The 14,520-nt window shown below is 38.4% G+C and overlaps 1 protein-coding gene across 2 annotated transcripts in view; it reads right to left on the bottom strand.

The window, feature by feature from the left end:
* ADGRL4 (adhesion G protein-coupled receptor L4) overlaps positions 1-14,520 on the bottom strand; it is a 95,773-nt gene that overhangs the window by 38,572 nt on the left and 42,681 nt on the right. Inside the window, exons 3-5 of one of the 2 annotated variants that reach the window (XM_084756293.1) lie at positions 3,460-3,609; positions 696-845; positions 253-323 (exon numbers count right to left, since the gene is read on the bottom strand). In XM_084756293.1, coding sequence (XP_084612419.1) covers positions 253-323; positions 696-845; positions 3,460-3,609 — 371 coding nt within the window. The remainder of the gene's footprint in view (positions 1-252; positions 324-695; positions 846-3,459; positions 3,610-14,520) is intronic. The other variant, XM_084756294.1, reaches the window with a different exon arrangement.

Below are 14,520 nucleotides of genomic sequence, written 5' to 3'. Positions count from 1 at the left end.
TAATTTTCCAGTACACCAACTAATGAAAATAGTGTAAATTAAACAGGATAAGGTCTTCTACAATGCTTTGGAAAGTTTCACATTAATCCTAGGTGTGATGTAAATAATATTTGCATGGCTGTGTGCAAATAGTTCCAGTTCCATGTGAGGTTCAGCTGCTCAACGTTTTCAAATAGGACTTTGGTGGCACTTTGAATCTTTATGATCAAAATGTCATAATGAAATATATTTCAACCTAAAGTGTCTACTTACTCTTTTTAAAGTTTTATTAACATTTGCAGCAATGCAGGCATGCTCTAAGTGGCAATTTGAATTCACTCTTTCTGTAGAAAAAGAAAACACATTCCGCAGTGAGTCCACAAACCATTTGTCCTAAGCTGATTGTGTTGACTTGAATGTTTTTGTTCATTTAAATATTAAAAATGCATTCTTTAACATTTGAGATTCCATTTGAGTTCCAGAATATATAATGTATCGCGGAAATTGGAAGAGAGAAGTTTAAGGAAGAGGGAAGGATATGTGAAGTACATTCAACACGCTGTTTCCGTCTTCCACCCAGTGAGACAACAGACCTTTCTAAGTTATGTTGTCAACCTCAGTGACTCCTGCCATAGACCTTGGCAATGTAGCTCATTGATACTTCACAATGTGTAGTAAGTACTTCACATAGCTTAAGATCGAAGGATATTAGTCACCTTGGCAGTAAGAGCCGTCATTTGGTGTGAACTGCGACTTCCCGGTGGCAGTCTGGTAGCCTTCCCTGCAGAAGCAGTTAAATCCTCCGTTCAGGTTTTCACACACAGCGTGGTCACCGCAGACAGCAGACTCACTGCACTCGTCTATATCTGCAAATATTCCAGAAATAATTTCTGACATTGGTGCTCTTTTACTTGCTTGCTTTCTGATAACGGTATTACATATGGTTAGTGATTTCCTATCAGCTGATGCAAGAAAGCAGGGGAAAGCCCATAATTTGGGGAAAGCAAGAAGAAACTTGGATGCATGCATTTCTTAACTCTAATTTGGCCAATCTGTTTTGACAGAGTATTGAAAATGTTATTCATGAGACACACTCTCAAATTGTCTTCTGAGTAGCATGATTCGTCAAGAAAGTCAGTAAATCTATTCCCATCATCTAAGATGTAACAGTTAGTTCTAATTTAATAAAGACTCATTTTTCAAAGTGCACTTAAAATTATTTGCCTGCTAGTCTTAGGCTAAACTGATGATAACTCAGTTTAAAGTGATCTGGAGGATAAAGGTGGCTTCATATGCTCTTTAAAGCTTCATTTCTGTGTGTGATTTAGCCGAAAACTAAGGTCCAGCACATTATGTGATTCAGTCCTCTTAAAATTTATCACGATTGATTACTTTTGTTCCTATTACATTTGGACTATGATTCTAATATGCAATCATTATATCTGAGTATGGATGAAGTAATAAATTGCACAGAATTAAGTCTGAGGTTCTCAGTAGCTATATATTGACACTGTAATAAAGGTGCTAGGTTTTTAGGCCCACATCATTTATATTCTTAATTTAAAATTTTACACACCACAGTGAAATGTGCCTTAAAGTTATAAATACAATATAAATACGCTGCCAGGTTGGGGAATGATTCCAAGGAACTGAATGGTTCAGATCATTACCTTAAATTAATGCAAAGATTTTTTTTTTTGTATGCTGAGCCCAGTTCTGGCATCTTAGAAACACTTTCTATTAGATTAATGAATGAACCTGAAATTTTAATTTACAATTCAATTATTAAAATAACAAGATGGCATGGTACCCTTTATCAGTATAAAAAGGAAGGGAGCTATTAGAGTCTAATTTAAAATGTCATCAGGCTGTTGTCTTAAATTCAGCTGCTCCCAATATTTCATTTAACAATACAATGAAGGCATAGGAAAACATGTAGCTCATACCATAGGGAAAAAAGTAAACTCAGAGCCTCTTGCTTGCTTCTTGAAGAACTTTACAGTAGCAAGAAAGGTGATGGTACTAGATTATAAAGAACATTACCAGAGTGAAAGGCTAGAAAAATCCACGCACTGATGATGTTTATATATCTGTTTTATGTCTTACCTAGGAACCTGAGTGCACAGCCTCTAAGGAGCACCCCTTACTTATTTTTTTCTTGAATATATATTCAGAAACCATCATCCTGCACAAACTAATCCTACAGTACTAATGGAGAGAGCCACAAAAGGTTGACTCTTGGATGGAAGGAGCCATCAATCCACGTAGTCTAAGCTGCGTGGAAGGTAGAAAAAGTGAGGCAGGGATGAAGACAAAGTTAATCAAGTGAGAAGTGTGGAGTTCAAGCCAGAGACTTTCACTCCTGTTGAGACAGGGGTCTTACAATCCTGATCTGGAGCTCATTATAAAAACCCTTGAATTCTTGACAATCTTCCTGCCAGAGTCTTCCACATTCTGTGACTGTAGGTCTGCCAGCACGCGTGTCACTGAAGCACCCCCTCCTCTCAGAGCTTTCAGAAGCACATGCTGTGCTCCAGTAGGGAAACAGCCCAAACAAGGCTGTGTGCAGACCCATTAAGTATCACAAACGGCACAAATAATTTCATGGTTGGGGCACTTAATACATCCTTTGTGTATCCATATTTTGTCCTGTTAGTGGCATCTGTAAGGAACTGATTTCCTAGCTGGGCAGCATTATCATGAACTTTACCTAAAACCAACCTCCGAGCAATGTAAACCAACAGCGGCTGTTAACACACTTGGTGATTATGCCTTATTTTCTTCCTCTGTCTTCTCTATGATGGTCTTGGTTTTCTTTCTTTTTTAAAAAAAAATTTCTTCTTTGAAAATTTTATACATTTATACCTTGATTGTACCCACCCCATTCCACTTTTCATCAAGACTCTCCATCACATTTCTCCCCGCCCTCTTCCTCTCCCCTTTTTATGCCTTCCTGCATGTTTACGCTACGGAGTTGAGTGAGGGCTGCCTCTACCTGTATGGGTGTGGGCGATCCATTGGGACTGGAGGAACCTGTCAGGAAAAGTCACTCTTCCTCCTCCAGTAGCCCACAGCTACCAACAGCTCCTCAGACAGGAGTCAGGCCTTGAGTGCCCCTCCCCATCCGTGGTGGAAATTAAACTGGGTTAATTTTACACGTATCTTGCTTAGGTACCATGGCCACTGTTGAGTCTGTATGTGCAACAGCCACACATTTCATAGCACCACAGCCTTTCTCTTTGATGGTTTCAGACATGCTCACTGGTACACCTTGATCACTCACCCTTGCGCTTCCTCTTATCCTGCTCCGTATCTTTGTCTTCCCCAAGCAAGCTGCCCTCTCACTGTCAATTTTTTTGTTTGTTTGTTTCTTGATTTTGTTTTGTGAACTTGGCTTTTTTTTTTTAACCTTGGTGATTGATACTTTGCAAATGTGTAGTAAGTACTTCATATAGTTTAAGATTGAAGGCTACAAGTTACCTTGGCAGTAAGAGCCGTCATTTGGTGTGAACTGCGACTTCCCGGTGGCAGTCTGGAAGCCTTCCCTGCAGAAGCAGTTAAATCCTCCGTTCAGGTTTTCACACACAGCGTGGTCACCACAGACAGCAGACTCACTGCACTCGTCTATATCTGCAAATATTCCAGAAATAATTTCTGACATTGGTGCTCTTTTACTTGCTTGCTTTCTGATAATGGTATTACATATGGTTAGTGATTTCCTATCAGCTGATACAAGAAGGAGGGGCCCAATCCCCTGTAGCTCGCTGAGGAACAGCTCCCCTTCGCTGTCACTCCACCACTGAGGACAAGGACTCTTCTTCTCCTATTAGCCTTTAGCTGCCAGCAGCTTCCTCAGGAGGGGCTGGACTCCAGGAGCCTTCCCTCTATGCGTAACTGATTGTTGATGATTCTGCTCTTGTGCAGACCCCACACAGGAGCCTGAGCTTCTCTGAGTTCATGAATGCCATGGCACTGGGGTCCTTGCTCTACTTCATGGCCTCCCACTGTTGTTCCCTCAGATGAATGCCATCCCATCTGCATGGACCATGCAGGACATTTCAGCCTCTGAACTCATCAGATGGCACTATGATGACCTAATGATGACAGCAATGGCAGCAGTAGTGTTCTGGCATACTAGCAGTCAAAATTATGCTCATGCAAAGTTTGTATAGTTAGCATCTACATTTTATGAAATAATATCCATTATCCTACGAATAATGCTTTCTCATCTTTAGTTTACATCCATGTTTTAACCAAAGGTATATACACGAGAGTTGCTCACATGTATATGTCAAGGCCTGGTTACTTGGTGAGAGCTGATTATTTTCCTCACAATAGCCATTGGCCACTTGTAGCTCTTCACCTAGGGGCGAAACTTCTTGTGAGTTTGTCCATCTACCTTGATGTGTCAACTGGTAAAGTCATTATGTAGGTCCTATTCTGGCAACCATTTTGTTGAAATTTCAGGGGTACAATTTCTCTGCCATGTCTAGAAGACCTTATCTAATATCAAAACCCTGATCCCGTGGCTCTCACAATCACACACATACACACACACACACACACACACACACACACACACATTATTATATCCACACATATAAGCTACTAAGAGATCTTGACTTTGTATTACAAATTCAGTGTCACTCAAAAGGCAGCATAACCTTTACAGTCTCAAGATATTCAGTAATTCTAATTTAAAAGGACATGCTGTTTTCCATGTCTATGACGGGTAAACCCAGCAGCATTTTTATCATACTTTCTTTAATATAATGTTTTTGACCATATAATGTTTACAATAATTGTTAATAGTGTAGTTTTCTAATGTTGTGTTAGCGAGTATAGAAGGCAAAATATTTAACTATTGGAAACTATTCAGAAAGACGTGATTCACTTTTAGTATTTTCAACCCCACAAAAATAAAAATCCCTACAGTTACATGGAAAATCCAAGATAAATAGAAAATATAAACACATTGTGCTAAGCATTGTTCCAAGGAGATGGTAAAAGGAAGAGATACTGCCTTCTGCTCTTAAGTTTTTAGCCACATTGACTTTGGGGTGCTTAAGTTCCCCACTCTGAAGTGCTGGTCTTCACCTAGTCTTTTGGGAGCTGAGTACCTGACATTAAGTTTTACTGTGACTCCAAAGGGATGAAAATAATGCACAGTGTTCTCACCCCACATCTGCCTATAATAGTACTTTATATGTGAAGAATTACATTTAAACATGTACTAAAGTCAAAGAATTTCTTGCTCCGAATAGGAAACTTCATTTTCTTTTAATTTATGTTTAATGATGTTTCTATATATTGACATTTAATGAGCATAATTGCTACATACGTCACATTTAAGAACTAACTGAATTGCCTATCAGAAGCATTATATTACACGGTGATAATTCGACTAAGAGGAATAGATTTATGGCTCTGTATGCACTCCCTGAGGATTATCAGAGTGAACAATGAAAATTACTATAGAACCAGAGAAAATGGAAGGAGCTGCACAATAGCTTCTCAGAACAGCACAATCCTTACGGACAACAAAATTGGTGAGAAATAACATTTTTCCAGAGAATGAGTTTTTCACTGAATAATCTATCATAAGAAACAGGTAAAAAATAGGACTCAGGACTGGGGATTGGTTTTTGATACAGTTATTGTGTTTACAAACTACTTAAAAGAGCTACAAAGGAGTTTGCTAAGGTTTAGGGCCATTCTACAGCATCTCATAGAAATGAAGATTGGAAGAAAGTTTTAAGGTACAATGATTCAATGATAACTCCTCTTGCAATGCTGACAATCATCCTTCTTGTGTGTGTGTGTGTGTGTGTGTGTGTGTGTGTGTGTGTGTGTGTGTGTGCCCATGCATGCACATGTTGTTTTCTCTGTAGTCTGTGAAATAGTCTCCTTTAAACTGAAGAATATTAAAAATAAACCTGATCCGATGAGACAGCAGATGTTTTCTGGAGACTGGAGGCTTTAGAAAACTGAGAATACAATGAAAATTGTCTTTAATTACCATGCTACCCATTAGGCTTCCCTACTAATTAGAACAGCTCTCCAAATGTTTGCTGAGGTCTCCAATCAGCAACTCACTCTGAACAATAAGGAGGTTAGCAAGCAAAACCTAGGCTTGAGAAATTCAGTCAGCTTTCGAGAAGAATAGCATTGTTTTATAGCCTTTCCATTCTGGCAGAGCTTTATCTGCCACAGAGTAGGGCAGGGTAAGACCCAAGTGTTCACCCAGTTAAGTCTCGGGTGGAAACAATGGCTTCCTGGGTGCAGAACTGTGACTTGCTTTCTTTATCTGCAATGTGTACATAGAGAAGATCCTTTTACTCTTCTTGAGCATAAGCTAATTCTTTGCTAGTTTATAATTATTTAATTATTTAATATAAATAAATTATGATGCAACTATATATACATACTCAGAAAGCCAAAATGTGTACATCTCTGTACCCACATAGTAGAAATAAAGACACATATATGTGCACACATATAAGAGAAATTAAACCACTTCATGAAAATTAACTGAGAGTAGCTTATAAATTGCATGGAAAGCATCTAAATTAGGTTAAAGAAAACTATTTCACCCACATTGGTTTTGAGTAAATCATTTCATTACTCAAATATTTATGGAGTCTTCCAGTTCCCAAACGTGAATGTCTATATTGGGAAATAAGTAAAAATTAATCAAAAAGTCAGGATCTGTGGCCTCCTGTCAGAGTTCACATTCTGAAGGGAACCTACCACACAAGCAGATAATTGAGTTTTTATTAAAAGTTTTCATCTATATCTCTAAATTTGAATCCTGTCACAGAATATTGAGAAAAGTTTATATTAAACTATAAAATAAATTGTGTTTTCAGATCAGTTATTGGTGATAGAGAAAATGACGAGGGTGGAATCTCATGTGAGCTACTGCTACAAAAATAATATGCAAAGCATTGGGTAGACCTGAGGTACCAGGCAAGTCTATGCAATTGAGCACCTTGTATTGCCTAATTGAGTGGTTTCTAAAATAAATTAACATATCAATGTGCTATTTAATTCCAACATATCTTTATTAGTATCACACAACATATTAATAGAAATAACATTGACTTTTGTATTGTTCTTTGAGCACAGTGTTGGGCATGTGACCTCATAGTTTTTTTTTTTAATCAAGAATTAGGCAATTAAAATATTTGCTATATCTGAGTCTCACAGACTGGATATATAATATAGACAAATTCCCTGAAGTTCCTTCTCAAATCTTGCTCCATAAAATACCATCAATCCAAAAGTAACCTCCAGATAGTGGATAGGTAAGAAATTATTTTTAAAAGTAATATATAAATATGAATTATTTAAATACACTTAAACTTTTCAGTGTCTAGCTTTATAATACTTAACCTTCAAAGTGAAATTCCTTGAGGTGGGTAGATTGTAGGGAGGTAATAGGTGCCTCTTGGGCTCAGAGGCTCGGGGCGTGTGCTGTTCTTGCAGAGCGCCCACTTCTGCTCCAGCACTCACACCAGACTGCTCACAGGCAACTGTGTCTCTAGCTCCAGAGGGATCTGACGCCCTCCTCTGACATGCATAGGTACCTACACACACACACACATGGGCATATGTCCACACACAGGTAATCATGAGTGCCCCAAATTTAAAACCATTACATAAATATACATCTAAACCTGTTTCTTTCATTCTTTTTGAATACACTCATCAGCTCACAGTTACTTGAAGTGGCTCTATGTTGAATTATCTCTATGTTAATTCATATTTGTATGTAAATACTTATACTGATATTTCTTTAAATCTTTTATAATACAGTTAAATTGGAGATTTTAGAATTAAAAACTGTTAATAGGGAGAAGTATTTATCATTCTTTCAGAATTACTTATTGACCATCCTTAGCTTAATGAGCTGAGTATGACAAGCTCAAAGCCACACATAATCCCCAACAAAGGTATCTGTGGCTATAAGAAAAAAAAAAAAGGTGTACCACACACCCAGATTACCAGACTGAAGTGTTTGTGTAAACCACCGTATAAAATCTTTAATACACTGCAACATTACTAAATTACAATGCAGACAAGGGATATGGTTTACTTAGGTCAATTTCTGGATAGCTGGATTTATGCTATTTTGAGAGATTTCAAAGAGAAAGTGAAGCTGAGCCAGCTATTGCACTGTAACTAAGAGTTTAGAGAAAGAAAAGTCAGTTCAGCAATACACTAAACCAAAGGAAAGGGCTGAGATAATTATCTGGCAGTGTAAAATAAGAAACATCATATTGTTGAAATATAACATACGGGGAGGTATCATCAACAGTAGCAAAACACTTCTTAAGCATTTGTAGCCAGGTCAAAGGTGGCCCTCAACAGATGTTTTGTATTTGAAAATTATGATTGAATTTGAGTATGAAAGCAGTTTTTGAAAATATGGGAAATATTAATGAAGATCCATGTAGAACCTAATTCTTGAGGATGACATCAAAAGCAGAGTAAAGAAAAGGCACATTGCACTTCAAAATTACTTAGAACTTCAATTCCGTGACCGAACTCCTCCCTAAGGAAATGGGCAGGGTCAAAGCAGAATAAATAAATATGAATTGAAACTTGTGTCATGTGAATGATGTGTAAGTGCAGACTCTTACTTCTGTTTATTTATTTTTCCATGGTGTGGTAACAGTTAAGATAGAGATTAATTGGATACTTCAGTTGGCTGGGTAGGAAAGGACAAGGATGACTCTGTTTCCAACTTGGAGAAGTAAAGGAAAGGCTCTTTTATGAGCAAAGAGAACAGCCTTTGTTAGCATGAGAAGACTGGGGCGCTCTGACTATTCTAGGCTATTCAGAAGGACAGCAAGCTCTGCAGTGGGAGAGTAACCACATACCTATATCTCACAGGACTCTGAGGGAGAGCTGAAGACTTCCTTGTTGCCTTTCTGAGGAAGTCAGATTCCAGAAGTCGGGGAAACCCACTGTTTCCTTTGTGCTTGTCTCTGCATGGGCCCTCTTACTCTCCACGTAACTCCTCCTCTCTTCCCTTCTCATTTCCAGGGGATGCAGCTGTAGGCGTATTTAATTCTTTTGTTTTTCTTCCTTTTTGTTCCTGTTGCTGTTGAATGTGAGTGTGTTGGTGAAAAGCCCAGAAGTCTGAGACTGAGGGGGGCAGTGCAAGGAACCCTCCGTCTAATTTGTTGTTTTCAACAGTAACTGTAAGGATCGTTGGCATTTTATCTGGTTCAGTCCAGCTTATCAATAACCACATGAACACGGAAAAAAAAACAACAACAAAAAATGGATGAATGTGACTGAAATATCCCTTCCTGATGTACTTTGGGCAGGGTATTTCTGTTGCCACTGGTTAGTCATCCATTTATTTATCTTCAGGTCGTATCTTGGCTCAGCATGATTTACACCAATAATTCAAAGGCAGTAACAGGTGTTTCAGTTACTCTTGACCGGAGCATTTGAATTATTTAGTGCCTGCTGTCATCTCCTTGTTTTTACTAGGAAAGCACACCTGGGATAGTTCAAATGATGCCAGCACTGAGGCAGAATCAGGTGGACACGGTTTTTACGCCTGCCTTCAAAGACAGTGTTTTTGCATTGTTGAGAAGTATTTTTTTAACCATAAATAATGTCTGTAAATAAGGCACAAGTAACAAACATCTAAATCTCCAAACTCAAAGGTCCCAAATACCTAAGCAATGGCGGATTTTAGGCTACAAACCACATGACTACAGTGGTTCCATTGGCAATAATAGAAAAATTTACTGCTTTCAAAAGACATAGATGTTCTGAAATACTAACAAGGTTTCATTTTGCATTCTGTTTTCAAATGTAATGGAATTATAAGGGACAAGTCTTTAAAAATTGAGATACTATTGGGTAGGCTTAAAATTCACTATAACCACTGGAAAGGCACACAGTTCCAACAGTGGTTTCCCTCTGGTACCCACTTTTACTCTGGTTATGACTGATAGTATAACTCTGTAAAGTGGAACACTAAAACGACCATGCCCATTGTGTGATTTTTCAGGAAACAGGACCTGTGTGTCAAAGGTAGACTGGTACCAAAGCTTCACCTGCCCCTTCGTCCTTGTGCTGCAGCTTAGCTCATTTTTTCCCCTAGTGGCACTGGAAAACTCCTTACTACCTGTCCACTAATGAACTTAGGAGAAACATCACCACTCAGATACCTTAATCTTGTACATTCCACAGAATCTGCTTTTCTAGAGAGCATCAAGGAAAATATACAGGTAAAGAGGTAAGTGGGTAGGAAAAGTCAGCCAAGAGGGAAGAAAGGTTAGCTGCAATGAAAACAGACTGAGTTCAGTCCGTTAGTGACAGCAGTAGACTGACTGTGTGCACACTGCAACTGATGTCCTTACTGTGTGCACACTGCAACTCATGTCAATTTCCTGGTCTATGCAAGGCAGTGAAAGGAGAGGAATGATATAAATGTATTTTCTTTTTCCCTCTGGGGATGACTTTGACCTCTGAATATTTCAGGGAAGAAAATAATTTAATACAGTGCCCATGTAATCCAACCCTCCATGCATATATATTTGCACTTGCAAAGTAATTGATGGAAAGACACATGGAACCGTAAATCCTATACTGAAGGTGATGCACTCCTTCTCACAGTTGATATGAAGCATTAGTGTAAACTCACATTTCCTTGACCATGGATTTTAGTAAGTCAAATTTACTAAAAAAAAAAAAAAAAGTCAAAAGCATCAAGCAAAAAAAGTTACAATTTGCTAGGTAAAAATATAGATTTATATGAGAATAAAATGTTTGTGCAAGGTGTTTGTATTTTTGAGTTTCTTAATGGAAATGTGATTTTTAAACTGTTCAAAACAGCAAGTATTATTCCAAGATTTTTTTGAAAAGAAAAATATGCCTTTGACAATGGATGAGCTTTTGAATGGAATGCAGAAGTCGGGGGTGGGGGAAGGTGATGACAAATAATACATGCACAAAATGTTCTCTGAGGCTGTTTTTGCAATTACTTTTTTTTTTTTAAAGGAAAATGTAGCACTTAAGAAAATACTCCCATTTTCTGTTACTATCATTTTTGGTCTTCTCTTTGTCAGAACTATTAATGTACACATATCATAAAAACAAGCACACTGAATGCAAGTTAAGAGGGAAATGGAAGGGAAAAACAGTCCTATTTCTCCACACACTAGAAACCATTTCTCTTGCTCATTGGATGTGAGGCTGGAACAAAATCCTGATACTTTTCTTTCAAACTATCAATCAATGATTCTGCAATGTTTTCGTTCCCTGGTACCCATCAGCTATGATAGTAAAGATGAGTAATATTCTCATAATCTCCCTGGGACTCAAATGATGGTTATGAAGTCGCTTCTGTGAAATTCATTTTATTGACTTTTGTTTCTAATCATTGAAGTGATACATATGCAATAGGGGAATCAAGTCATTGACAGAAAGGTCTTACAAGCCCTCAATGCAAAAAAACCCTGATGGTTTACAAAGGAACTCTGGAGAGGAGCTGCAGATTCTGTGGCTTGAAGAGAGTAGAATAGGATGTGTAAGTTACCAAGATAAAGTGATTATCATACTATAATCATCTAAAAAATTTTGTCTTTCTTAATGACATTTACAGAGATGCAGGAAGCACTAGCAAATCATATATGAACTATGTGATGAAACATTAAAGAAGGTGGTGTAAGGAAGTTTCAAACATTTCAGAGAGACCTTCACATAAAGACTAGACAGTGTGGTCCAAATCATCGATAACAAATACTACAGGGATAATGACTGTGTGATTACAAATAACCTAGTTGTCTTGTTGTCTTTCCTTGTCTTCAGGGGCTGAGCTTCCACTGAGGCTCTCACTGGACACCTGAAACTCAAGGCAGTACTCTATATGCTGTGCTGTGTCCTGTATGTGCGCTCCAATGTGAAAGCTTAACTTAACATTAGACACATTGGATGTGAACTAAAAAAAAAAAAAAAAAACAAAACCCAGAAATAAAATAAGACAGTTACAACAAGATTTTGTCACAGAAGCAATGGGAATATTGTCTCTGTCACAATATCTTATTTTACAATAGTTCCTGGCAATTTCACAATAAAAAGTATTTTATGAACATGTGATTTTTCCCTTGAACATTATAAAAATTTCTCCTTTCCACTTAAGAAAGTGCTCCATTGCTTCCCCTTGAATATGTAGCATCACTATTTTGCATTTTGGAACAACCATGAGTTAAAATAAGAGATTCTTGAACAAAAGATCTAGGATGCCCCTCTATTGTTGACCAGGCCTGCTAGTGAGTGATGACGGATAGACAAGGGACACCCCATGGCAACGCTGTGTACAGGGACGGTGCCCATCTGAAGGGTGATGGTGAGATACGTCATCAAACTACACTGACTTCTGCTCAGATTGAAACTGTGAATTGCTCATTTGTGAAGTTTTCCATTTATTATCTCTATGTCAGTGTTACTGTAATTACAGAAACTCTGTAACCCCAAGGGAAGGTAGGACTTCTTACCGGCACAGGTTAGCATGCTAATGAAATGCATACAGAAAGAAGAGTGTAATAAATACTTTGAATACAATAGGTTTTGTGAACTCCTAGTACTTTAGTCATTGCAGATGGACACACACGCACATCTGGGTGCATGCACACACATACACACACTATATATATAACAACTAACAATTGGATCTGTAAGTTGTTTTTTTGTTTTTGTTTACTTTTAAGGATGCAGAGGTATTGACTGCAACATTTTGAAGAACATTGCCTGACTCTAGATATAAAAGAAACACCAGTCAAGCTTAAATCATGCATCGGATCCCACATATCACACATTAATAGTAGGAGACTTCAGCAATCTTCTCTTACTGATGGACAAGAAAGAAACTGAGCAGAAAAATAATGAAATTAACCAACCTTATTAATCAAATGAATCTAATCATTATCTAAAGAGTATTCCTCCCAAACACAAAAGAATATGCCTTCTTCTTGTCACCTCATGTAACCATCTCCAAAACTGAGATCATAGTTGAAAACAAAGCAAGTATCGACAGATACAGAAAATGTAAAGCAACACCCTGTATTTTATCAGACCACCATGAATTAGAGTCAGACATCAACAACCACAGAAACAACAGCAATCTTATAACTCAGGGAACCCGAGAAACTCCCTAGTCAATGACCAAATGGGGCAGGGAGGAAAGCGAGAAAGAAATGAAAGAACTCCTAAAATTCAAGGAAAATGAAGACACAGCATACCCAAACTTAATGAACAATGAAAGCACTGCTAAGAGGAGAAAGTTCATAGCACTTAGTGCCTTCGTAAAAAATCAGAGAGCTCTCATACTGGCAATTTAAAAGCACACATGAAAACTGGCAAGACTGTGGAGAAAGAGTAACACTCCTCCATTGCTGGTGGGAGTGCAAATTTGTACAACCATTGCGGAAATCAAAATGGAGGTCTATCAGATAATTTGGAATAGATATATCTCAAGACTGACCTATACCACTCCTGGGCATATACTCAAAAGTTGATCCACCATATCACAAGGTCACTTGCTCAACTATGTTTATATCAGCCTTATTCATAATAGCCAGAAACTGGAAACAACCTGGATGTCCCTTTACTGAAGAGTGGATAAGAGAAATACGGTACATTTATACAGTGGAATACTACTCAGATATTTAAAACAAAGATATCGTGCAATTACATGCAGATGGATGGAAATAGAAAAGTCCATCTTGAGTGAGGTAACCCAGACCCAGAGAGGCATGCATACTTATAAGTGGATATTATACTCATTTATAAGTGGATAATAGCCATAAAGTACAAGATAATCATGCTTCAATTCACAGACCCAAAGAAGCCAAGGAGGGCCCAAGGGGTGTTTCTTGAATTTCATTTAGAAGGGGAAATAAAAATAGACATCTGAAGTAGATGGAAGGAGGAAACTTTGTGGGAGAGGGGTGAAGAGGATAAAAGGGGTGGGGATCAGATGAAGGGAAGTGGGGGTGAGTGGGAGATGGAGGACCAGGAGAGAGAATGGAAATTGGTGGGGAAGGGGCATCTCTGAGACAGGGGAAGCTCAAGGGCGTCTATGAGCGTGACTCTAGCTGAGATTCCCAGTGGCAGTAACATGGAGCTTGAAACATCATTTGTGTAGCCAGGTGGGACTTTAGTGGAGGGAAGATGACACCAAGCCACCCATAAAACCTTTGACCTAAAATTTGTCTCACCTACAGGAAGAGTAGAGATAAAGAGATTGAAGGAATGGCAAGCCAATGATTGGCCCAACCTAAGCTCTACCCCATGAGAGAGAGCCCATCCCTGTCACTATTAATGATACTCTGTGATGCTGGCAGACAGGAGCCTAGCACAACTATCATCTGAGAGGCTTCATCCAGCATCTGATGGAAACAGATGCAGAGACCCATAGCCAATCAATAGGGAGTGGGAGGAAGGATTGAGGGAGCTGGAGGGGACAAGGACACCACAGGAAGACCTACAGAGTCAACTAACCTGGGCCCATGG

The sequence above is a fragment of the Acomys minous genome (assembly GCF_964271855.1).
Source record: "Acomys minous genome assembly, chromosome: 14".
In the NCBI taxonomy this organism is placed as follows: Eukaryota; Metazoa; Chordata; class Mammalia; order Rodentia; family Muridae; genus Acomys; species Acomys minous.
Note: the sequence above shows the minus strand (reverse complement) of the source record. Positions and strands in the feature narration are given on the sequence as shown.